The 26,472-nt window shown below is 38.5% G+C and overlaps 3 protein-coding genes across 4 annotated transcripts; all 3 read left to right on the top strand.

Moving 5' to 3' along the window:
* Positions 1-4,879: 4,879 nt before the first annotated feature.
* Positions 4,880-8,808, top strand: LOC122078897. The gene is made up of 2 exons (XM_042645094.1): positions 4,880-6,731; positions 6,927-8,808. The coding sequence occupies exon 1, from the start codon at positions 5,087-5,089 to the stop codon at positions 5,957-5,959; it is 873 nt and encodes a 290-aa protein (XP_042501028.1). The 5' UTR covers positions 4,880-5,086; the 3' UTR covers positions 5,960-6,731; positions 6,927-8,808.
* Positions 8,809-11,702: 2,894 nt separating this feature from the next.
* On the top strand, positions 11,703-12,579 carry LOC122080239 (germin-like protein subfamily 3 member 4). The gene is given in 3 exon segments (XM_042647178.1): positions 11,703-12,192; positions 12,195-12,251; positions 12,254-12,579. Coding segments are annotated over 3 exon segments (732 nt in total). The 5' UTR covers positions 11,703-11,717; the 3' UTR covers positions 12,454-12,579.
* A 1,232-nt stretch (positions 12,580-13,811) lies between these two features.
* LOC122078919 (OVARIAN TUMOR DOMAIN-containing deubiquitinating enzyme 12-like) lies at positions 13,812-23,298 on the top strand. 2 transcript variants are annotated; one of them, XM_042645122.1, is made up of 8 exons: positions 13,812-14,648; positions 14,723-14,895; positions 17,452-17,534; positions 19,075-19,129; positions 19,249-19,323; positions 21,916-21,989; positions 22,839-22,892; positions 22,981-23,298. In XM_042645122.1, exons 2-7 carry the CDS (start codon positions 14,728-14,730, stop codon positions 22,882-22,884), a joined length of 501 nt encoding a protein of 166 aa, XP_042501056.1. In that variant the 5' UTR covers positions 13,812-14,648; positions 14,723-14,727; the 3' UTR covers positions 22,885-22,892; positions 22,981-23,298. The 2 variants fall into 2 exon arrangements, with proteins under 2 accessions (XP_042501056.1, XP_042501055.1); XM_042645121.1 differs by having other exon boundaries at positions 13,812-14,895.
* Positions 23,299-26,472: the final 3,174 nt, after the last annotated feature.

The raw sequence follows: 26,472 nt of genomic DNA, 5'->3' as shown, positions 1-26,472 counted from the left end.
ATAGGTGTATAGAAATGGGAACTCTATTACTAAACACAATAATACAACAGGGTTTAAATCAGGCCAAATTGGGCGAGGCAAGGGCTAGGTCTTAACCCTAACCCTCATAACCGAGTTGGACAAGAATTAGGTTTAGGGCAGGTCCAGGCTATCAATGCCAAGCTTACACCCCTACCTAAGACCATTATCTCAACAGAAGGTTTGATATTTTTATTTATTTATTTATATATATATATATATATATTTTTTTTTTAGTGGGAAAGCGCTGTAAGACAAAACGCCCTGGGAATGCATTAATGAAGAAAGATAAAACGGCTTGGAAAAAGTTATCCTACCCTACCATCATCAATGGTCATAAATGCCTTCCTATACAATATAAGATAGATAATACCCTTGATGTATTGTTACCCTAAGGGAAAATTACATGATTACCCACTTTTGAGTTTCTCTTTACAAAACTAACCAACTTGTGTTTCAGGTAACAGCAATATACAAAATCAGGTTTGGTTTTACAAAACTACCCAAAATAGTGTTTTTTCCTCAATCATGTTTTTTTTTTTTACCATTTTACCCCTCAGTTCTTACACCCTACTTCTCCAATGTCCGATCCCCTTCCCTGCAACCCTTGCCCTTGCCCTTGCCCTTGCCCTTCCCTGCCCCTACCCCATCATCCTCAGTGATTTATCGAGTATCTTCACCTCCACAACCCTCTATTTTCCTCTCTAGCCCTGCTCCTAAAAAAATTATCGTTTCTCTAATGGTGTATTTCCAATTTCCGGCAATTTTTTTCTCCGGTTCTAATGGATAAGCTGTAATGGATTTTACCGATGATCTACTGAAGAGATTCCGCCTGTGAGTGAACTCCTGCGCATCACTGGTGTGCTGGCTCCTTCTTCCCAAACCTCAATATCTATAGAGAAACCATCACACAAAGAAACCTTTATTTTCTAATCAACTTCCAAACATTCCCATCTCAAACCACCTCCCTCTCCACACATACTGCATTGAAAACGGGTCAGAATTCGCAAAGCAACCTTGCTTAATCTCTAGCTTCAATGGCTGAATATACACATTTTCAGAAAACCCATATTATCTTTTAAAACCCGTAGTTGGGTTATCAAATATCGGCATAAAAAAAGGGGATTTCATCATAATTTTCTCCCAAAACTCCCCTGAATTCGTCCTCTCATTCATGGGAGCTTCCATAATTGGAGCCGTAACCACAACAAACCCATTCTATACACAAACATAGATTTTCAAGCAATTCAAAGCCTCTGAAACAAAATTTCACAATACGTTTTTAAGCTTAACAATTCCATTGATGAATCCAAAAAATTGGAGAAGATTTCAAGGTGATTACCGTTGATGATCCACCAGAAAATTTCCTCCATTTCTCGGTAATCTCAGAATCAGATGAGAAGGATTTAGGAACGGTTTCGATTGATTAGAATGACCCGATTGCACTCCCATTCTCTCTGGGGACAACTGGGTTGCCTAAAGGTGTGATCTTGACACATAAGAGTTTGATTTCAAGCGTAGCACAAGAAGTCGATGGAGAGAATCCGAATCTATAATTGAAATCAGACGACATTGTTCTCTATGTTCTTCCTCTGTTTCATATTTATTCTTCAAACTCTGTTTTGCTCGGTCATCATCCTTCGCCCAGCTTCCATCACTCTAATCATTCAACCTCTGACCACATCCCTCCCTCCCTTGCTGCTCTATGCCATTAACATCCAAACCGGCCCTCTCTGCATCTATCTCTCTCTCGCCACTAACATTATTCCTCGCCTAGCCTCCAGCATCCCAATCGTTCAACCGCTGACCACATCTATCTTCCATCCCTCCCTTGCTGCCTTTCTCCATCAACACCTCCATTTGGTCCCTGCTGTCCTCTTTGCATCTATTTTTCTCCGGCGGCTGCTCTATTGTTCACAGCTGCAAGGTGTGCTGGAGAGAGAGAGAGAGAGAGAGAGAGAGAGAGAGAGAGAGAGAGAGAGAGAGAGAGAGAGAGAGATGGGGGTCCATTGCGTAGGAGAACAAAAGGAGGTGGTGCAGCATACTTCTAGGGTAGCTCTTGCCAAAAAAAAAAAATTTATCGAAACACCTCCATAAAACCGATTTGCAGGTTCCAAATGCCTGAATAATGAAAGGCAGACCCCCCCGGGCCCTAAATCCTTGACCCTTCATGACCACGGCTGCTAGCCTGGATGGCTGCCAGTGCTTCGTGTGACCGTGGCCTTGGTGATCAGAATCGGAATGGTGCTCGAAGTGAACATTGTGATAGGAGCAGGTAGGGTGATGAAGTCAAGGGTAAAATGGTAAGAAAACAAACACAATTGAGGGAGAATCACTGTTCTGGGTAATTTTGTAAACCCAAACCTGATTTTGTAGATTGTTGTTAACTGAAACACAAGTTGGGTAATTTTGTTAAGTAAAACCCAAAAGTGGGTAATCATGTAATTTTTCCTTACATTCTCCTCTGCACCCCTTCCGAATGTCTCAATTGATAGTGGCTGAAGCAAATTATCCCCGAATTGATTTCGTACGTATGGGGTATTCCATGAGAAAGAGAGAGAGTGTTAATATATTGCCGGGATAATGCTCTTTTGTGGGAGAGTACATTCTCTACCACAGTGTGTCTCTCACTCCTTCCCCATATGAAATGATGTATATGGATAGAAGAGAGAGAGAGTTTATGGGGAGAGGCTGCACTCCCCCAGAAGACTCTCCACCCCTCCTTACATTCTCCTCACAAAACATTTTGGTTCTCTCTCTATTTTTTTTCTGAATGAGATATTCTTAATTAAATATGAGCGGAAATATGCGTGAGGGTTCTCCACATAGCCAGTGTAGAGAGGAATCTACATGGCATGTCAATGGGTGTCAAATTCATCCATGTGGGATCCACATTTTCAAGTAGGTGAAAGAAAATAATAATAATAAATCATATAAAAAAACATATGATTTATGAAAAATCCTTCATATACCTATTTCCTACTAAATATGCGACCCCTTGTATGAATAACGTCGCACTCAAGATGTCAAATTGGGATCAGAATCAGACTTTAAGATGGTTCTATATCATTATACGACATTGAGAGACAGTTTTGGAATGGGGCCATACTCCATTATTTAGATATCTCCCTCCTTAATAATGTATATCTCATAAAAGATTACAAGGAATTTTTCTATGTTCACACGCGCATCTACCATTAAGTAAAGATATTGGTGAGTTTTTTTGTAGGATACATTGTGGCATCATTGCTGGATATGGGAAGTAGGAAGGATGATCTTTTTACTATTCATAAATCTATTAATTGCTATATTTTTTTCTTTTTCTTTTTATTCATCCGAAGTGAAAGAAAAAAAAAAACTCTTTTCTTTATAAAGATATTTCCATGATTTATAGTTAATTTCAATGGAGAGAATACAATAAATTATTTTTTGTTTTTTATTTTTTTGTAGGAATACATTGTGGCATCATTGCTGGATATGGGAAGTAGGAAGGATGATGATGGTCCATTAAAGCATTAAAGTTGGCTCCTAATTTCCATCCTGTAACGTTTTATGTTTCACTTCTACCAAAAAAAAAAAAAAACGTTTTTATGTTTCACACCTCCACCAGTCAGCAACACCGCTCCTAATTTTAATTGCAGTTAGATTTTTTGATTGTGCCTTTATTCCCGTCTAAGGAATGTGGTATCGATCAGATATAAGGATCTATAGAGGAAGAGTCGAGAAAAGGACCCACAGGCACAGACACAGACTGGCCAGTATGGTGGGCCAAGAGGGCCATAAAAGGTTACTCTTTTGTAAAGTCTCGCAGATTGGATTCAGTTCACGGTGTTGGTAGTTGGTTGTTGGTACGCGGGGGGTAGAATAACGATATGAATCGAGTCAAGTCAGAGCTTTTTACCATCATCCTAAAAGATCCCGGTTTCTCTTTTTGATATTTATTTTCAGATTCCAACTGCATTTATGAATGTGGTATCGATCAGATATCGGTATCGGATACTAACATTAATACCTGAAATCATGCTGTCTTGGTTCACTTGGAAGCTGTTGCTTCTCTGCCAAGGCCTTGGGACCATCTCTGTCCCTGTGGATCATCCTCAGGTGACATCTCTGACTTCTGTTTACCTTCTGTCTTTCATCTGAATAGTTCCTCAGTCCCTCCCTCCCTCCCTCCCGGTTTCTCTTTTTGATATTTATTTTTAGATTCCAACTGCATTTATGAAACATTACCCAAAAAAAAAAAAAAAAACTGCATCAATGCATTTTTTTGGTGAATTATGAAAAGCATATGCAATCAAATGTGAAAGGCCACAACTGCCCCAACTCTCTAGTGTGGTAATGTTGCAAGCAGGAGCAACAGCAACAGCAACTCAATAGAAACAGAGGAGCCAAGTAGGACTCTTACAGCTGACGTGATACCTAGGAGTGAAAGGACCAAGAAAGACCAACATATTTAACACATTTTATGACTACCTAAGATACGAAAGATATAACTCGGAGGTTGTTACGGTTCTCTTCTGGAAAAAAATCGTCTGTAATTTTGATCTCGTACAATTTCGTAAAATATTACCTTCAGGGGTAACACGTGTATTGATATTAATGCAATGGTCCAGATCTGATTTAAATGATTCTTCACTGATTTAAGGTTTTATCAATTGTATCAGATTTGGACCATTGTATTGGTATCAATACACGTGTCACCCCTGAAAATGGTATTTTACGGAATTATACGAGATTAGAATTACAGACGATTTCAACCCTCTGTCATGCGACGAGTCTATTGCGCAAAGAGGGTTTATGCGAGGTTATATTGGAGGACCCTCACGGGAAAGGGGCAGAAAATGGTAAACTTTGTACTCAATCTCTTTCTTTCTCTCTCTCTCTTCTCTTTTTCTCTATCTCCCTCTCCCTCTTGTTTTCATCGAGTACACTGACACTCTGACTCAGAATTTTCTGTAATTTTTACTGTTTCTCAATAAGATTTTCAGTTTGATCTTCAAACTCTTGTTCTTGATCTTTTTCCCTGACCGAGCTGTAACATTTGGTGCTTTCATTGTTGCCTCAAGCCATGGCTGACAGCACAAGACTTAAGACTCTTGATGATGCTGTGAAGAAGTTTTCAGAAGCAGCCGTTCAGAGTAGTCAACAATTAGAAACTCAGAAACATCAATTTGAAGCTCATACTCTACGGATGGATCATCAGCAAGGATTACTTGCAGATATGGTGAATCAAGTAATGTTGTTGGGGTCTAAGATTGATTGTTCCCTGACCAAAAGACCACTTCATGGTGCAAAATCTTCAGGCCACCAAGGCGAAAATACAGGGGTTCTTTGCATGGAGCAGCCCTCCTTCCCAGCCAGATCAATGAGGCTCGATTTTCCTAAATTCAATGGGGAAGATCCTCTTGGGTGGATTTTTAGGGCAGAACAGTTCTTTGAATTCAATGGCACTGGTGAAGCTCTTCGATTGTCAATTGCATCTTTTCACATGGAAGGGAAAGCCTTGCAATGGTATCAATGGATGAACAAACAAGCCCAGTTTCCTTCTTGGCATTGTTTCACACATGCATTGGAGGCAAGATTTGGTCCAACAGAATATGAAGATCACCAAGGTGCTCTAGCTAAACTTTTCCAAACCTCTACAGTTCTTGATTATCAAGAAAAAATTGAGGCATTAGCTAATAGGTGTCACAATCTATCAACATCATTTTTGGTGAGCTGTTTCATCTCTGGATTGAAACCAGAGATTAGATGTGAAGTAATGTCGTTTCAACTAACCACCCTGCCTCAAACAATGGGATTAGCTAAACTCCAAGAAGCTAAGCTCAATGAATTGAAGAAGAGCTCTTGGAGGCAATTTGGATCTAAACCTCATTATTACCTCTTCCTGTACCACCTCCCAAGCCATTGCTACAACATTCAGCCAATTGATTTCCCATAAAAAAAACTTAGTCCTATCGAATTGCAGCAACGTAGAGAGAAGGGCTTATGTTACAATTGTGATGAAAAATTTGTTCATGGCCACAAGTGTAAGAGTAAACAGCTTTTTCTTTTAATGGCGGATGATGAGGGGAAGAAATTCCACAAGCATCAATTGAGGCAGCGTCCAGCGAGGATAATGCTACCGTAGTAAGGCCAGAAATCTTGTATCATGCGTTGGCTGGTTATTCTTCGCCAAGAACTCTGTGGGTGCAGGGAATGATTAACCAAAAGAAGATTCAGACCTTAATCGATGGTGGCAGTACACATAATTTCATTCAAGAAAGGATAGCAGAATACTTGGGGTTACCAATCCTTCATGTGCATGATTTGAAGGTGATGGTGGGCAATGGTGAATAATTACCAAGCCTGGGTGTTTGCAAGAATGTTGAAATCTGGTGCAATGATCAGAAGTTTAGAGCTATTGGGCCCTATAGTCTTTGATTATAAATTGATGACAATGGATTTCAGGTGGAGAGAAAAGAAAATCCATTTGCAAGGAGAAAGTGTCCACTGCCCTCAACAAATTCAGTTGCATACTTTGAGGAGAATGGAGTCTAAAAACGTTGTTGAGGAGTATTTTTCATTATAGGTGCAGATCTCAGCTACTGTACAACCGCATACAGTGGTGGCTGCATTGGATGTTATTCTTGATCAATTTGCTGGTGTCTTTAAAGAACCAACCACGCTGTCACTTCAGAGGACACATGACCATGCTATTCACCTAATTCCAGGTACTTCTCCTATCAATGTTAAACCTTATAGATACCCACATTATCAGAAGGAAGAAATTGAAAAAATTGTGACTGAAATGCTCAAGTCTGGAATTATAGGACCAAGCACAAGTCCTTTCTCTTCTCCAGTTCTTTTGGTTAAGAAGAAAGAAGGCTCTTGGAGGTTCTGTACTGATTATAGGGCTTTGAATGCAGTGACAATCAGAGATAGGTTTCCCATACCTACAGTAGATGAGCTATTGGATGAGTTATTTGGTGTAAAATTTTTTTCAAAACTGGATCTTAGATCGGGATACCATCAAATTCGAGTCAAAGAGGCTGAAATTCATAAGACAGCATTTGGGACTCATGAGGGCCATTATGAATAATTGGTGATGCCCTTTGGGTTAGGTGATGCTCCATCAACCTTCCAGGCTGCCATGAATGAGCTTTTCAAGCCTATGTTGAGAAAATTTGTCCTTGTATTTTTTTATGACATCTTAGTCTACAGCAAGAGTTGGGAAGAACATTTGCAACACCTTCAAATTGTGTTACAACAGCTGAGTGCGCATTCCTACTTCGCCAAACGGAGTAAGTGCACCTTTGGACAGGATTCAGTCGAATACTTGGGCCATATCGTGACTGCTACTGGAGTTAAGGTTGACGTTTCAAAAATTGAAGCTATGTTAAAATGGCTTGTTCCTTCAAGTGTTAAGGAATTAAGAGGATTCCTTGGCCTCACAGGATATTATAGAAGGTTCATCAAAAGCTATGCAAGTTTGGCTTGGCCCCTCACAGAGTTATTAAAGAAAGATGGGTTCCTTTGGAGTTCCTCAGCTCAAATGGCCTTTAAAAGTTAAAAAAAAAAAACAGTCACTGTAAACTCCTGTTTTAGCCTTGCCAGATTTTGAAAGTCCCTTTGTAGTTGAGATTGATGCTTCCGGGATGGGAATCGGTGCAATCTTATCCCAACACAATCATCCAATAGCCTATTTCAATAAAAAGTTATCAGTCATAATGCAACTTGCTTCCATCTGTACATGGGAGATGTTTGCAATCACTGAGGCAGTTTTACATTGGAGGCAGTACTTGTTGGGTAGCAAATTCCTAATCCGGACTGATCAGAAAAGCCTCAAGGCTCTTATGGAGCAGACTATACAAACCCCGGAACAGTAACAATGGCTCTCAAAGTTGGGGTTCACATTTGATATCAATTACAAGCCACGGAAGGAAAATGTAGTGGTTGATGCCTTGTCAAGGGTCCCTGATGCAGCTATCAATGTCATCACTCAAATTACGGCCCCCTTCTTTCACGTTTTGGATGAATTGAGGATTGAAAATGCAACAAAGGATGAATTAGTCCAATTACATGCTGCTGTCCATTCCAGTACAGAAAGAGGCAGGGGATATTCCATTCAAGATGGACTTCTTAAATACCAAGGGAGGCTTGTCATAGTTTTTGATTCGCCCTTAAGGCAGCAAATCCTACATGAATATCATGCCACACCATTCGGGGGACATGCTGGGGTTGCTAGAACACTTGCTCAATTGGCTCTCAATTTTTTTGGAAGAATATTCAAAAGGATGTAAAAAAATTTGTGGCAGAATGCCCTGTGTGTCAACAAGTCAAAAGTCTTCATTTTACTCCAGCAGGCTTATTGCAACCTTTACCGATTCTAGATCAGGTTTAGGAGGACATTGCTATGGGATTTTATCACGGGTTTGCCTAACTCCAATGGCAAGACTATTGTGATGGTTGTCATTGATAGATTGACAAAATATTCTCATTTCTCAGCATTGACAGCGCCTCTTACAGCTCATAAGGTTGCTTCTATGTTTGTCAATAACATTTACAAACTTCATGGGTTGCCAAGAACCATTGTCAGTGACCGCGATCCTATTTTCTTAAGCACTTTTTCGAAGGAGTTCTTTAAATTGCAGGGTACTCACCTCCACATGAGTAATGCTTATCATTCCCGATCGGATGGCCAATCAGAAGCCCTCAATAGGTGTTTGGAGATGTATTTAAGAGCCTTTGTTCATGACAATCCTAATCAGTGGACAAAGTTTTTTCCATGGGCTGAATATTGGTATAACACATTGTTAAGTTTGTCTCGAATTCTTGACCCGTTTTGAAGATTGACCCGATCCGACATATTTTGGTGGCAACCCGAATGGGAAATTTTCTGAGATCTGTGATGGAAGCTATCGGCCCAAGCCTGGAGCCCATCACTGATCTCGTATGGAGGTGCGGGGGCTACGCCCCCTCGGTATGGTTCGACCGGATCGACCGCGACCCGATGGGTCGAACCGCGATTTGGAGTATATATATAATGTACTGTTGCTTGTTGAGAAAGTCATTGTATTCTAGGGTTTTCACGAAGCTAGGGTTTCAGGGCGAGTTCTTCCTCGCCGCTGCTGGGGTGTAATCTCTCTTCTGCATAGTGAATCATCTTCTTCTTCGCCTGAGGACGTTGCACACCACCCTGGTGTATGAACCTCGTTAAATCTCTGTGTCGTACGGATCTATTGTCTCCTTTTATTCGTGTTTCTTGGTGTTTGATCTAACACACATCGTACCACCATTTCGCTGGAATGACTCCCTTCCAAGCACTTTATCAGAGATTACCACAAACTTTACAGTGGTATGTGGCCAACTCTTCCAGCAATGAAGCAGTGGACAATGAGTTATTACAGCGGGATCAGATTCTAGACACTCTCAAAGCCAATCTGTTAAAGGCTCAAAGGAGAATGGAATTTCAGGCCAACAAACATAGGAAGGAACTACAGTTTGATGTTAGTGATTAACCGTCCAGTCTTTTGGATCTTTAGGCAAGGTTCCATAGCTCATCGAGCCTCTAATAAACTCTCCAAACGATATTTTGGGACATTTTCAGTGATTGCCAAAGTGGGAATAGTAGCCTACAAATTGCAGCTGCCTCAAGAGTTTAGAATACATCATGTTTTTCATGTTTCCTTATTGAAGAAACACCAAGCCCAGAAATACCAGCACACACACAATTAACCGTCCAGTCTTTTGGATCTTTCCCTGTTATTCAACCGTTGGTAGTGTTGTCTTATAGAACCATTCTTCACCAAGGGACTACAATTCCTCAAGTCTTGATTCAATGGGTAAGATTGGAACCTGAGGCTACTACTTGGGAGGATGTCCAGGCTATCCTTAGGGATTATCCCCACCTGATCCTTGAGTACAAGGTTCCCTTTCAAGGGAAAGGGGCAGAAAATGTTATCTCTGAACTCAATAGAAACAGAGGAGCCAAGGAGGACTCTTACAGCTGACGTGGTACCTAGGAGTGAAAGGACCAAGAAGAGACCAACAAATTTAACCGATTTTATAACTAACTAGGATACGAAAGATACAACTTGGAGGTTGTTACGGTTCTGTTTTGCTAGGAGTCTGTTGTGCAAAGAGGGTTTATGGGAGTTTATATAGGAGGACCCTCAAGGGAAAGGGGCAGAAAATGTTACCTCTGTACTCTCTCTCTCTCTCTCTCTCTCTCTCTCCCTCTCCCTCTTGTTCTCATGGAGTATACTGACACTCAAGTCAGAATTTTTTGTAATTTTTACTGTTTCTCAATAATATTTTCAGTTTGATCTTCAAGCTCTTGTTCTTAATCTTTGTCCTTGACCGAGCTGTAACAGGTAACCACTACCACTGCTAAATTCACTTCCCCCACCCAAGGTTTTATTGTGCCTTATTTTGGTTTTTTTTTTTTTTTTTTATTAGTTTTGGTTACTGATATATCATGAAATAACCTCACCAATAGCTGTAAGACGTGTGGCATTAACCACAGACCAAGTGACTCCTCATAACTTAATGTGTCTATCTATAAGGGCAAATAAGGTATTTCACCCCTTATAGGGATTAGGGTTTCATGACATCTACCCTATAAAAGGGAAAAGAGGTCAATCTCTTTTCTCTCTCTCTCTCCATTGCTCCAACAAATTAATTGTTGTCTGAAATTGACTTACGCATTGGAGCACCCTCCGACTCTATTTTTTGTAGGTTTCTCTCCCAAAGCCGACAGTCAGATTTCTACATTAACAGTTTCCAAATAATTTTATTCTGCAATGTTCACTGAACATGGTAAATGCTACATCCCTACAGTTTTTGGGATGGAATAGTTTCAGCTATGTCTACCTGAATTTGAAAATCCTTAAATGGAAATGTGTACAGATACCCAGGTCGACAATTTCACTTGGAAGACAGCGAGGGGCATAAAATGAGAGCCATTCGAAAAATGTGGTAGTAGCATCCAAAAATATGAGAAGTGTGGTAGATTTGCAAAGTGGAGGGCTGAATAGTAGAAAACTTTAATTTCTATTTTGCTTATTAATAAGCAGAAAGTTCAAGCTCAAACTCAATTGCAGAGTGCAAGTCAAAATGCAACATAATTTCAACATCAAATCTTGCTGATGTTTCAGAAGAGCTGGAGAAAACAGAGTCCAACAGAAGCCAAAAGATACCAAAAAATATATTCAAAACTTATTTAACTCTCCCTGATACTTCCAGTTGGGCAGCCTTGAACCCCTCATTTATCCCAGCTTTGTTAAAATCCTAACCCAGATTTTCAAATTTGAGAACCCCGACCTCCAATTTTAAAATCCCAAAACCATAAGATTGGATATTATAATTATCGTACTAGTCTTTCCCTGGCCGATCCTGCATTTGTTTGGTCTTAGATTTGTCTTTCTTCCTACAGTTATTGGTTCCCTGCCTATGCATCTATCGTCCTCCTGCAGCTCGATTGGGACATTTTCCCAATTACGAATGGGTGTGGCAGGAATTGGCTTACAGGAGACACGGCTAGCTAATTGATTATATGGCCCAAATTAAGCCCGTAAATCCAAGCAACGGACCTCTGCTTCTTCTTGGAACACAATCCATGTATTTCTACATATCGAATCCGGCAGTGAACTCCAAGTCTAAATGCTTTACTTGCGTTGCTTGCCATCCTCGATCACTTATTTAAGCAAAGAAAAGGAATGAGTATTGATCAGGTATGCAGCGCAGCTTTTAAAATTTCAGTTGGAGATCGAGAAACAGAGATGGTGAAAAAAACAAATCTGATATCGTCGTGGTCTATTACCATTCTGTTATTCTCCCTTTTTTTCATTTTCAATACCATCCTTATTACTTCCTTTGCGGACAATGTCCAGGACACATGTCCAACGGGGCAGAATGAGGCCGAGGCTATCTTCATCAATGGTTTCCCCTGCAAAAACCCAGCTGCTATCGTACCTTCTGATTTCAAGACCTCAGAGATGAACCGTGAAGGAGACACAGATAACTTCCTTCGTTCGTCCATGAGCATCATCACGGCGGCAAAGTTCCCAGGGTTGAACACCTTGGGTCTGTCTATTGGCAGAACTGACATAGACGTTGACGGCATGGTACAGCCTCATTCTCACCCGAGGGCCTCAGAGATGTTGTATGTTAGCAATGGAGTTGTGACTGTTGGATTGTAGACACTGAAAAGCGGGTGTTTCAGAAGACGCTTCGGAAAGGGGACGTTTATGTATTCAGGGGTTGCTCCATTATAGCTTGAATGCCGGTTTCGAACCAGCCACTATCTTGTCGGTACTCAACAGCCAAAACCCAGGTGTGGTGAGCATAACCGATGCCATGTTTGGACTACGGGAGAATAGCCGTTATGTGTTTGAGCGATTGTTGTTTCTCGACAACACTACTTCCAATATTGCATTGTTCTCTCATGAGTAGCAAGCAGTGTATCAGTGTAAATGCATGCATCGACTGTATTAATAATGTATTCAGGAACATACCTTTTGTTTCTTTCTTTTCATTCTTCACTACTTCGGAATTTCAATCCGGCTAAGTTTCTCGTTTTATTTTAATTTCTATTTCAATAAAAAAATATAAATTACTGAAATTCAGTAAATGCCATTTTCTCATATTATAACCTCAACCCTTTATATGCCTAATTCTTTCAATTTGACAGCAGTGATTTTTCTCAGCAAAAGATAAAAGACTACCAACCTTGTTTTTATAGAAGGATCAAGGAGAAATTCACCAGAATCATTAAGGCCCATACTCATCACATATCCAACCTCAGTCGGCGACAAAACAATACCTACAAATTATAAATTCAACAGTCAAGCTTAATTAACATCAGAGTAGGTTTTGTTATGATAAACAGGATGCGCTTCAAGCAAGTAAACCCAGTCCTCACATAAGCACCTAAGTGATGCAGTCACACAATATTAGGGATTTTGGATTATTTTGTAAATTTTTCATAATTTTATATTAGGGAAATTGGATACAGAAAAGGGATTGGGCAACTATTTAGTTGGTTACTTAGTTATTACAGTTTCCATTTCAGTTTAGAGTTTGACTATCAATTTTATATTCTATTTCCTTTATATATATATATATATATATATTTTTTTTTTTTTTTGGACCGAAAGAAAAGAGTTTCAAAACGAAAGTGTGAGAGAGAGAGAAAGATAAATGGTGAGATTTTTCTTGGTAGAAAGAGGGTGTAATCGTGCGAGAGTTGGAGATTATAAAGGAAACTAATTTTTTTATTAAATAATTTTTATTAATAGGGAAAGTAGATAAGATTAGAAAAGCAATTGAGGGGAAAGTATATATACTCTATGATTTTAGAGATACAATTAATGAGAATACAATCAGTTTAACATTTACAAACTAATATTAATTTTTCTAAATATGAGAGAGAGAGAGAGAGAGAGAGTCCTAAAATTTAAATTTTTTTAGAAAGATGAAGGGATGTGAGAGAGTGGAGGGAAAAAAATTAGACTAGAGTATTTCAATAAAAGATTATTCATGAAATATGAGTACATACACTTATATGATAATATGATAGTATGATTATTATTATTATTATTATATAATAAAATAAAAAAGGATGCCAAAAAATATAACAAAAATAGAAAGATGAAAAGAAGTTATAATGAAGAAGATAAGATATTTAAATAAATAAGTAGGGTAAAATAATTAAAAAAAATTAGGGGGAAATGTTTTTATATAATAGTATGATAATATGATATGGAGAATTTAAAAACCAATTGATTGAAATAGACATAATATATGTTGTTAATCTATTTAATCCGCCAATTCTACCCCTTCTCTTCTTTATGAAGAAAGCGATCGGTGGATCCTGAAACTCTTACATCCCTTTCTCACTCCCTCCGTCGGGTATCCGTTAATTTCTTTACGATAGCAGTCGTCAGGTTTAGGTTTCTCGACAGATTTTGACCTTTAATGATAATTTCTTTTTATTCTTTCTCTCTCTCTCTCTGTTCTGGGATTGAACTTATTTCCTTCTTAAGTTATCATTCGCTACATAACTCTCTCTATCTCTCATTGCATTTTATGTTTTCTTGAGATATTCTGCATTAATTTGTCTTCCGAAAACTGCAATTGTATTTTTTTCCGGTTATGTTGGTGCGCTTCCTGCGATGGTTCCATGAACTGGTGACCGTTTTATTTTTAAAGACGGTTGGAATGGTTCTATCATCAACATTATCACCACTCCCAAGTTCCACCACAGACATTGCGTGTATTTCTGTTTTCCACCCCTTCAGCTTCCGCCATCGTCTGAACTTTAGGCTCCTTCAAGTATTGGATATACAGTATCTACTGACATATTGATGTGGGTGGTGGGTACTTTATTGGGGTTCAGGGTTTCAGGATATAATGAATCTTCTAATCATGTCAGTCGCTTGGGATTCTTTCATGTCCTGATCGCTCTATGCATCTGCCCTCAACCCTCCTATGGTTGGGAACAACAGGCTATTTAATATGAACGTTCTTGCATCTGGTCAACTGATGATTGATTGCCTCGTATAAATCTACACTGAAAATTTGATATTAAGGATCATACAAGCAATCCAATGTTAGAAATTGCCTCTATGGTTTTAAGTTCTAGGCAGGTGAACTTTGATGAACGATTCCCTGTGATGGTTCAATTGCTGTTGTCACATAATGAAGGTGCTGCTGTTTTCAGGCGATATGATGAGAAGTCTAACACCGAGTGTTGGTGAATGTTCTAGTTTTGCATCTTCGAACAGTCAACATAATGTTGAGGATGACTGGATGATTGCTGTTGTACTTTCGGAAGAATATGCTAAATTAGATGGTGCTGTTCCTAGACGCCTTTCTAACCCCACACCTATTCATGTGAGTTAGCTTGTCATTCTTGAACATTTTGGATTTTGCTCTATGTTTTCGTCTTTAAATTTAAGATACCTTTTCTTCAGATCTTTGGGAATATAGCAGTTGCATTGTCTTGTCAAGTGTTGATTATCACTAGAAAATATGTTTGAGGAAGTTTTGGTCAGCACACATCCATATTTGGAGTTAGAAGGCACTTTTGTTTTTCTCTTGTTCCTATTTGTTTTGCAATGTGGCTGATTGGCTTCTGAACATGTATACTCTTCCTTATACCACCATTATCTGTATTTTCCACCATCCATATTTTATTCCTTCTTACTATCCTTACTGTTTATGCTTCCATAAATTTCAGATCCATCCATATTGTTCATTTTTATTATGATGATTTGGAAAATTAATTACAAATTCAATCTCGTATTCTGACTTATCACTTGACAAGGATGTAACTGTGTTATCTCATTGATGAAAGTATTTGGGACAAAAACTTTGAGTTCGGTTCATAGTTGTCTGTGGCAAGGTGTTTTTTGAGTCCCTACGCAACCCATTGCCAAGCTGGTCAAAGCACCCAGATAGAAGGAAATAGGGAAAAAGTGTAGGGGAAAAGGAGGAAAGCAGTGTAGGAATGGGGGGAATAGAGGAGGAAAAGGGGATAAATGGGGGGGGGGGTGGTGGTGGTGGTAAGAAGGAAGAGGAGGAAGCAACAGTTGCCACCTGCCACTGCCACCACCATCGCCACGGCAGTAGTAGACAAAGAGGAGGAGGAATAGAAAGAGGTAGAAGAATGACAAACAAGAGGGCAGAGGAGGCGTAACAAGAAGAAGGAAGGGAAGGTGGATGAGGCAGAGGAGGTGGAGGAGGAAGAAGATGAAGAAAGATGAGGCGGAGGAAGAAGAAACAGGGAGAAAAAGAGGAAGCAGAGAAGTTGGAGGAAGAAAAAGAAGCATGGAGGAGAAGAAGAATAGGAAAGTAGGGCTACCAACCTGGTCGATGTTGGAGCCTCACTGCTGCAGGTCAATGCTGGAACTTTGCCTCTGTATTTCAATGGAGTCTCTCATCCTGACTCCGAAATATCGAAAATAGAAGTTTTAGATCTTACAATTGCATATAAGCGATGATTTATGCTTTTACTGGTTTGTGATACATAAGAAATGTATCGAACGATTCTTTTTAATAATTGATCCGATAACTTTGAATATGGAATTTAAAAGGATCAAATACTTCTTTATTGTAATACAATGATGCCCACGTTTCTCAAATTACTTACACTCATACCACTGAATTAAAGTGCCTGCCTTGCCAACTTAACTGCTGCCCAAGTGACACCCAGGTGTCCAAGTGGGTTTCAACGCCCAATGTCGTGTGGCCCCCCATAATTATTATGGTTAGGCTCTTAAAATGAATAAAAAAAGTCACATATTTTCAAAATTAACTCTTTCGTGGAAAAAAGAGAATTGTTATACTTACGGCAAATTATTAGTCCAAGTCTTCAAATTCTCTAGATATTCTTGTTTTGTGCTCTCTACAGCTCCTGTTGACAATGGTATGGCCTTGCTGTGCCTTCCTTTTTTTTTATTAATTATGCATAGAAATAGGAAGACAGATTCTTACTGTGATTCGCATGTCAATTGTCAATGCCCAATTGCCAAATACTTTCAAAGATTAGTGGTATGTGAATTACTGAACTTGTTTGTGTTTGCTTATTGTCTTTTACCTTCCTGATATACAGTCACTTGTAACATTAATTTCACTAGAATGTAAACTACTTTGTGCTCATATTTGGCCATCATTGAGTAAGACATTCATTTTGATCATTTTCAATGGTTTGTGTACCTGATTTATTGTGGAGTAGTTTGGTGATGAGGGATGTACTCTCTCTCTCTCTCTCTCTCTCTCTTAACAGGAAAAGAGAAAAGCTTAATAAATCACACAGGAGCTTCTGGGCTCAAAGTTCAATCCCGAAAGCAGGGAGTTAGTGGCCCTAACACATACCAAATTGAATATGCTATGAGAATTAATCAAGCTAGTGAGATGATCCCTAGATTAAACCAAGACTTAATACTCCTTGTGAAGTCAAGGAGAAAAGAATTCCTGGACCTGCATGTCCAGTTAGATGACATGTTCACCAAGCAAACAACAGTGTGGATCTGTCTAATTAGATAAGTAAGGCTTCATGAGCCACCTTGGCCTAAAAGAAAGCATCCAAACTACCTACTAATTTACCTTCCATCATGAGCCATTTAGTGCTGCATGACCACGGAAATAAATACCACTAAGGACTAGAATGTCAGCCATAAGATCTTGAACACACCCACAGGACCTGACTCCTGAAATATTTAAGGAATTTGGAGCCCAATCAATGATACTAGCAAACATCAAAATTTTGAAGTTGGCAATGTAGTGGTTATGAGTAGGTCTCATTCCTTTATCAGCTTTCTTTGTTTCCATTTGATACTTGAATGAAAAGTCCCAGAGTGCTCTTGAAGTTCCTTTTCACTGATTCAATTTCTACTCTCCAACAAAGATAGCGATTTCCTTGAGTCTTACCTAGCATCTGACTTTCAGAAATTTCAGCATGTTCCACGGATGAATTCCTACATTACGGATGTAAGTGGGGCCAGCTTGGATCACCAACGGCTGCTCCAGAGGTATGTTGTTTACTTAGAAGTCAACAAATATCCTTCCATATGATTCTTATTAGAGAAAGAAATTTAGGATCTCATGAAACCTTCCCCCTCCACCCCTCGAACAACTATAAACTCAGATGTTAAGTTTGAAACCTTGTTTTAGTGTTCAGGAAATAGAAAATTAGCCCAAAATAACCCATAAAATCCAGTTGCTAAGTTTGGAATCTTGTTGCAATGTTCATGCATGCAGATATATTTCAATACTCTATTCGTTTTATGATATTTTGAAGTTCTCTCCTTTAATAGAAGTCTAATGATATGATTGTTGATATTTTTTTCATGCTTGCTTTAGTGATGCAAATGGGAAGACTGTAAAGAGCATTACGCTCTCACACACTCTCTCTCTCTCTCTCTCTCTCTCTCGCTCATATAGGGTAACTCACATGTTGATAAGCCCTATCAATTTCATGATTACAATAGAGTTTATAGAACCAGAAGATTTGATTTTACTTATTCTATGGAAATGAAATACTTCTCAAAACTTCTTATGTCACTTTTAACATTAAGTACGCTTCTATAGGTTCTCATTATCAAGGTCATTTTGGTTGTCTAAAAAATGGACTGATGACATAGATGCTTTTGGCATTTCAAGAAACAATTAGTGAACTAGTTATGATCATCAATTCATGATTAGATCTTCCTTAAAGAAAATAAGTTTGGTTTGCTCCCTGAGAAGGATACAGGTAGTTTGGTCATTTCAGGATAGAAAACCTAAGCATATCAAGAAACTTTGTAGGCCGAAACGGTTTTGATTGATCTGTTCTTTGACCTTCATCGTCCTAGCGTTGGGAGAAGGCATTTTAGTATTTCTAAAAAGAGGGGCATGACTTACAGTTGAGATAGGCATATCAAGAAGCCTTGGTGACCTCTATGATTTTGATTGCACCACGCTTTTAAGAGCTTCACTGCATTAAGCTTTGTATTAAATACAAAAACCCATACTCCACCCTTAACTTTTGAATACCCACAGAGTTGTGCATGAGTGTTGCAATATTTGTGATACAGGGCATTCAGATGCCTGCTATTGGGGGTCTGGGATCACTGATCAGTATTACGATTCTCTATCTCAAATATTTCCAGTCACAGTGAACTCAAAATTGTATAAAATTTTATAGAATTTCATTGTTTCTTTGCGTCTATCAAAGTTAGAAAACATATTGTAGAAGAAATAAGACTATTTTAAGTAAAATGGGGAGGATTATTTATCAACTAGTTTGTGATTATAGTGGCTCAATGTTCGTAAACTTTGAACCTACAACAGAATGTTGCCTGGTCTACAGTGTCTATGCAAATAACCAGGTTCTAAATAAATGGTTGCACAAAATTTTTATTGTTTCTTTAATGCATAGATGACAGCACCTTAAGTGTGGTGCACCTCCTGCATTTATATTGTGCTTGTGGAAATCCTTATTGGTTGCAGAAGGTACAATTATCCCTTGGTTCTCTGACATTGGTGCCAGGCTATTATGCCAAGTGAGATTTTTCTTCACTCTCTGCCTAGGTTGCATGTTTATGGCTTGTGTGAAGTGAAGGTCTCAGGGGACAGAAATTGTCAGGTCCGAACGCTTACAACTAACTGAAGAAAGTTTGTGGCATGCACTGCAATTCTTAATTTTTGTATATTTTGTACTTAATGTATTTTAATTACAATTTTATTGATTTCCTAATTTTTTAGTTCCGTGCACTTTCGGATCAAATGTACAAGTCTCCTGAGCACCACAAATACATCCGGAAAGAGGTTGTAAAGCAGGTATTTTGTTTCTTTTTCTTCTGCTTGATAATGATGCCATATTCCTCGAGATTTTTTTTTCTTCGGTCTTCTATGACAGTGAAATGGGACTTATGAATTATGATCAGCATTTCGTATTTTAAATAGCTTGAGCGGATGGCTGTTTGCCAGAGCTTGTATATGAGCAAGGTGTAAAATTGGCTTCCAAAAAATTTAAAAACCTAGTCCAAACTAATAGAAGGAAAGATGTTGATTGAAGAAAATAAGAATTGAAGAAGTTCACATTGAATTGATTCCTAAATTCCAAAATATTTGGTTAGGATGTTAGGATGTTGGTTCTTGGTTCAATTTATCATTGGTACTCTTCAAGTTTATCACCTAAGCAATAAAGTGGTTGCTGCTTATGCCCCCCCCCCCCTTTGAGGATTGCTTATTTAAATTTTGAAAAAACTCTATGGATTTGATTTCCAGAAACTTGTCTATCTTCCAAGAATTGAAAATGTGGAAAAGTGGGTCTTCTTTTTTATTTTCTGAAAATTTTAAGCTTTTTTGGTATTACCATTGGAATGGTTGACTTTGTCTTCCTATAATTTCACATGGATTTAATAAATTGATTCACATAACGAGTGTAGGTGGTTTGAGGATGTTGAATCCAATATCTGAAGACTAAAAAACTATGAGATGAGAAAAAAATGGATTCTGAGGGAACTCAGGAGTCTTTGACAAGGAAGCCAGTTCAGATAGTTTACCTTGTATGATAAGAATTGACTAATTTACACTCAGAAGGAAGGATATGATGCCATATTAGAGCTGTCAAAAGGACATGGGATGGCCAAAAATGATTTGCACTGAATTGGTGTGAAAAAATGTGTATTTATTTTTCAGTGGAAGACATGGTCTTATATAGTGTGAAATGGTAGAAGGGTTCTGTCAATCAACCCCAAATAGTTGGATAAGGCTTTAAAGCTGTAGTCATAACAAGATCCTAGTAAAAAGAGAGCAACCCAGTGCAGAATGCTCTCGCTACTGCAGGGTCTGGGAGGGGCAAAGGTACGCAACCTATTAACAAGATCCTAGGATGCTCCTAAATTAAATTTTCTTTCAATTGTTTGGAATTTCATTGCAATATTGTAAAATGTGAGCTGCAATTTCACTTTCAAAGGGGCTTTCATGATATCTTAGAACTATTCATAAGATTAGATTTAGAGCTTAAGAGTCTTATGATTGACTATTGGCCATGTGGCCGCTTCAGTGGTTATAAAATGAGTGGTTCAGTTGGTTATCACGTAATCCTAACCATAGTTGTCATGGTGACTAGGTGACCTAAGACATTGGAGGGGTGCCTAGGCGCCTTAAGTGTGCAGTAAATGATAATTTTATATCATTATTCTTTCTCTTCTTCTCTATTTTCTGTTTTATTTTCCTGATTTGTTCTTGAATCTGAAATTGATGGATTGTCTTGGTGGTGGACGTATGCATGTAGGATACTTTGGCTTGACCGATCTATATGGTACGTTAGGTAGACAGCCGCTACCTTATTATAATCTGTCGTATAAGTTTGTGGCTGATTTGTAGTGGTGCGTCAGATTGACAGCCGGCACTTATTATAATTAGCCATAACCCATCAATCTTTTTGCATGTATCCTCTCGCTCGTCCTTGCTTGGAATCTCCATGTAGCTGACCCCATTAAGTTGGGATAAGGTTTTGGTTGTTGTTTTTGTTGTTGTTTGGTGGGTATATCACTATATTGGCTCTGTTTGCAAATTATGGTTGAAATTGTTGAATTAGACTTTAAAGAAAAAATGAATAGGAAGTTTTAGAATGAATTGATCATTTGCTACAACAATAATAAAAGGAAAATGGAAGATGGAATGAAGATTGTTATCTTCTTTGTATATACTTATGATGAAATATATTGTCATGAAAAAAATAAAAATATAATAATAATGAATAAGCGTTTCAGTATTTCAGGTAATTCAGTAAAAATATAAATGGTTAATGAATACATATATAAGTGTACTTGCATATGATTGTTTTAGTGGTAGTACTGGTTCAGTTAACATGAAGACAAGTTTAGGATAAATTAATTAACATGTAATTTTGGGCACATGCATGCTTGTTTTATTTATTGTGGTTATGTGTGATAGAAATATAGCTAATAGGACACAGGAATTATAAGCTGATAACAGATTTTGCATAATTAAATAAAATAATGAACTGAGATGGTGTTTAGGCAGATGGAGACATTACCTTGTGTTATTTTTTTTGTCAAAGATGTTTAATTTTGTCATGATTAACCTGTGTATATACATAGGAAAATTTAATGTTTTCCCTCATTTTTATAAGTGAAATGTTCAATCATTTAATGTTTCTCGTAAAATATTTATTGAATGTTTGCATATTTTGGAGGACCGAAATTACAAACCTATCATTGAGCACTTGTACTAAATTGCCATTTCTGCTTAACCCCAACCATTCAAATGGCGTCTAGTAGTTGTTTGCAGTTGTTTTCTTACCCCTTTAAAAACAGAAATCTCCAGTGAAATTTTAGGGAATATTGAAATTGCATTTTGATATCTGAATTTCTTTTTAAAAAGCTTTTCCTGTTCCAGCTTAAAGACAACCGTTCTTTGTATGAAGGCTATGTCCCAATGAAGTACAAGCACTATTACAAGAAAATGGCAAAGTAAGAACTTCTGAAAATCCTAGATGTTCACAGATCGTCCCACATTTACAATGCAATATTTCTCAGATTTCTATCACGGCATTGGAGACACCTATGATTGCGCCTGATGTTCTCATTCTCACTGAATCCAATCTTTGGGTCTTCCAATCTCCAGATCACAAGAAAGTTGCTGGAAGGGAACCTGGTAGTCAAGGGAGGGAGAAACAGAATAAAATGACTAAAAATAGACTTTATCCTCTCTACTTTAATATTATTAAATATTCCCTTTCTTAGTTCAACATATCTTTCCAATTCTACCCAGGTCTGGCTGTTTACCTAAAAAGTGATTGAATGCTGAAATTTTGACCTCACATTTCAGACAATCAAAACAGGAGCATGATGCACACTCCTTTGGAAAACCACTAGTTCTGCATCATTGTCATCTTAACCAACCACCGTCCACTGTTATGGTTGGACTGTCTGCAAATTGTGAAGCTACAGTGCTTCGTGATCTGTTTGTAATTTGGTTATTATTTGAGGTCTTGTATTTGTTACAAACCAGGGAGGAGCAATACTGTCTATGTCGGAACTATTTATTTTTGGCCTTTTGTTGTAAGAAACTCTTTATATGAATTTTTTGCTTATTTGCGTTTTTCTTTTTTTCTTTGAAATGCTACTATAACCTCAGGATCAAGAAATTGGCTATGTTGAAACATTTTTGTGTCTGGGTGTTGTGTGTGCGTGTATGTGTATGTGTATGTGTATGTAAGCAAGTAAAATAACCAACTACACTAAGCTTAAGCTAGGACATATACTTTCCCTGTTTACATCGATTTACTGGATTTAATTCCGATCTTTTTACTGATGCAGAGTTGTGGTTAAGTTTCTGGGAAATACATTACAATTCACTATATGAAATACGAGGTCAGTTCTGAAGTGAATCTTGATTTCTTTCCTTTGGAATAAGTAGTTGCATTCGAAGTCTTGAGAAACTGATTTGCCTGTTCTCCAGATGCTCCCATTCCACATAAGCCGAGGAGAAAATACTGTTTGTTCTAGGGGTGTGGATTGATTCTGTTCAGGTTGCATTTGGAGAGGTTGTGCATACACTGTATATACAATACTGTACTCTTATATTTAGTTCATCCTGTATTGACCATGTCCTTTCTCTGTATATATATCTCTGTTCATTTTGTTTTTTTTTGTTGATGCCCTGTATCATATTCAATTTTCTCCGGTTCAGAAAATAGCTGCTGAGTTTTTTTTTTGGTAAGGGCTGATGAGTACTTTTATTGACACAATCTGAAATTTTCACAGGCAATCTTTTGAACTTTCTTTGCTCCAATAGAAAGCACAGATTAATAAAAGGCTGGACCCACTGTATTTGTATTTATATCATTTTATTTGGTTGGTTGGGTTGGGGAGTTGTGGTCCTTATCTTCCCCTCTTACATGTGAGAACCCGCTATTACAGTGGAAGTCCGTTTGATCAAATGGGGCTCATGTAGTGGAGGTGGTTATTGAAAGGAGAATCCACATTGCCGGTGGTGGTGCTCCATTTTTATTCAAAGAGAAATTTAATCTTGGGTTAGTAAAACAAGAAGTGACATCTAATACAAAACTGGACGTGATTGTTTGAAGGATCAGAAATTTTCCATTCGTCTCTCTTTCCAGGATGAAGTATCATGATCATCTGGTCGCCCCAGACAAAAATTCTCACATGGGAAGTTGGATAGGATCCAAACTTCATGGACAGGCAGATACCAAGGCTTCTTGGTCATCCATTGAGTTACAGCCAATTTGAGTTGGCCAAGTGGAAAAATAGAAGTCTAAAAGTGGAAGTATATTTGATGACTATGAGAGGGTGCAAGCCAATAATGCTTGGAAATTCTGATTAAAATTGGTTATACATGACCAATCCCTACATATCGAATGGTCAGTATAATTGAATCAGAGCCAATGCGTCTGTTAAGAGGGTGTTGGAAAAGAAGCCCTTTATGTGATAGTCATAGGAGGCAGATTCATTCCATTTTAATCTTTGAGGACAATGGAGTGGGAGGGGGAGGAGGACAGAGAATGACACATCATAACCATATCATAGAGATGATGGGAACTCGTCGGACAGTCTCTTAAATTTATTTATTTATTTATTAAAAAAAAAAAAAAAGTGAGAGAGTAGGTGACTGACTGGTGGAGGTGGTCACCCAGAGAGCCACCACCGCCGTTTAGGTGTGGATCCCATAAAACAGATGGATGGTTTTTCAGGCTACTCTTTTTCGCATCACTGCATGTGGACTGCTTGTGGACTGTGGAGGATATATTAATGGATGGGAATGCGTTGCATGTGGTACAGATATATTAGATAGTAATTGATTAATTAATTAATTAATTAATTAATTAATTAATTAAACGTGATTGACGGAGGCACCGGGCATTGCTTAGTTGCTTACTGTAATAAATATTTGTGTCTACACTGTATAGTTACAGAGAGCACTGGGTCGACTGACCCGGGAGCTAGGCTCTCGGTCGGACTTCTGACCACTCCAATCTGGGTCTCCACAAACGCCCAATTAGGATTCTCCCAAGAGATCTCTTACTGAGGTGAGGCCTGAGGGTGAGATACTTTCCAAAAATGGAATCTCCACAAACTATCCCAACTCTTATTCATAGCATGATACCTATTCTATTGAAATTATTTATACATGGTAAGAAATCTGACTTAGCATCAAAGAGTATGAAGGCCCCAACAGATCTACTACCCTATCTAAAACGTGTCCATTATCTTTTGTCGTAGAAGATGAGTGGAAGCACCGAAGGCCCGATGCCAACCTTCCACCATTGGTTAGAATTAGAGTTAGTCATCAATTTGATTCTGATTCTCTCTCTCTCTCTCCCCTCTGTTGAGTCTGTTCTGTTCGGCTCGGCTCAGAGAGAGAATCAATTGGGAAACCAACCTAGCTAGTAGTGTTGTTTCCTGTTTCCAAGGGGAGGGAGGGTGTGGGGACTCAGCTGCGAGGCATATATAGACACCGTTGGACCGACTGCAACCCCACTTAATTTTTGGTACCAAAATACATGCCCTGTACGTGCGCCGTGTCGGTGTGGGCGTCGGCTGTGCCTGTGGCACCCAACGACAACCCCTCCCTCCGCCCTCGCTGCATCTTTATCGTCCACACAGTTTAATTTTTGGTGTGGGTGCGGTTGCGGGGGCCACAGAGCTTTCTTTCCTTTCTTTCCTTTCTTTTTACCTTCTGTTTTTACTTGTGAGTTGTGAATATAATATATGATAATACCCAGTAGTCTGCCCTTTTTCTCCCTAGTGGGCCTTTGTGCCTAACAGCACAACTATGATTGGATGGTGGGGTCCAATCTGAGTGTCCCACGAATCGAACCAACCCCGTGGTGGACTTGAACCTTCTCCCTGGGAGATAAAGATGGAGTAAAATCTGTTCCGATCAGAATCCAAAAACATATGATAAACATGTGCATGCGGCCATGCGTACTCACTACTCAGGTTGCCACTGTTGCAGACCGTTCACGTGCCCCATGTGAACCCCAACACTACTACTCCTTCTTATCCTCTTCTATCCTCCATCAATAATCCAACTTTGTTGTTGGGAGTGGGGTGTCAATTCTTAAACCGAACCGATAAAATCGGTCGGATCAAACCGATAACAACACGGATCGAATTGAATCGAAGTCTTATTAGGTCGGTTCGGTTTGGAGTATTGCAACTCCAAAACCAAATCGAACCGCACCGAAAATCAGATGAACCCGAAACCAAATCGAAACCGGCTCAAAACCCGGACCGAAACTGAAACCAAATCAGTAAGAAACCGAAACACTCCAAAATTCTTTAAAAAAAAATCAAAATTTGCATAGTTTTGTAAATATTTGTATGGAAAGTCGAATCCAAACTGGACCAAAAACCAAAACTAATCCGGTTACAAATCGATTTAAGAAACCGAAGACAAACCGAAATCAAACCGCACTGAAATCGAAACCAAACCGTCGAAATTGACACCTTATTGGTTCGGTTTTGGTTTCAACTTTTCCACACCGAAACCGCCTCAACCTGGACCGAAACCAAGCCGGTCCGACCGATTGACACCCCTAGTTGGGAGTTAGAGAGGTGGTGTGGCCTAAACCTAATTATGTGTGTTGTTTTATCTTCGATGCACCGCTCCCACATTTATTAAACCGTCTATCCCTCCACCTTAACTTATATAACGAAATACCATATATATCACCAAACTGTTGTTGATCTAAAAAGTTATAAACTTCACACATACACATTAAAAAAATTCATAAATAATTATTTAACATAAATTTTATTTTAATATAAAAATATTTATTTAATATAAACTTATGATTATTTTTAAAATAAACATAAAAAATTTCACCAATATGGTGTGAGGTTATGAATAAGTTATTTATTTAATATATAAATCAATACTCAATCAATTTAAATGATTAAAACTTAGACTTAAGTGTTTATTAAATGG

This window comes from Macadamia integrifolia, chromosome 5 (genome assembly GCF_013358625.1).
Source record: "Macadamia integrifolia cultivar HAES 741 chromosome 5, SCU_Mint_v3, whole genome shotgun sequence".
Taxonomy (NCBI): Eukaryota; Viridiplantae; Streptophyta; class Magnoliopsida; order Proteales; family Proteaceae; genus Macadamia; species Macadamia integrifolia.
The sequence above is the reverse complement of the archived record's forward strand: the minus strand, read 5'-3'. Positions and strand labels throughout refer to the sequence as shown.

Bases quoted from the DNA above. Each gene is read 5' to 3' on its own strand.
- LOC122078897 (XM_042645094.1), top strand. From the start codon at position 5,087: ATGGCTGACAGCACAAGACTTAAGACTCTTGATGATGCTGTGAAGAAG.
- LOC122078919 (XM_042645121.1), top strand. From the start codon at position 14,701: ATGAAGGTGCTGCTGTTTTCAGGCGATATGATGAGAAGTCTAACACCG. The intron at 14,896-17,451 runs GTGAGTTAGCTT...TCTGACTTTCAG, and splicing joins CTAACCCCACACCTATTCAT to AAATTTCAGCATGTTCCACG. The intron at 19,130-19,248 runs GTCCGAACGCTT...CTAATTTTTTAG, and splicing joins CAGGGGACAGAAATTGTCAG to TTCCGTGCACTTTCGGATCA.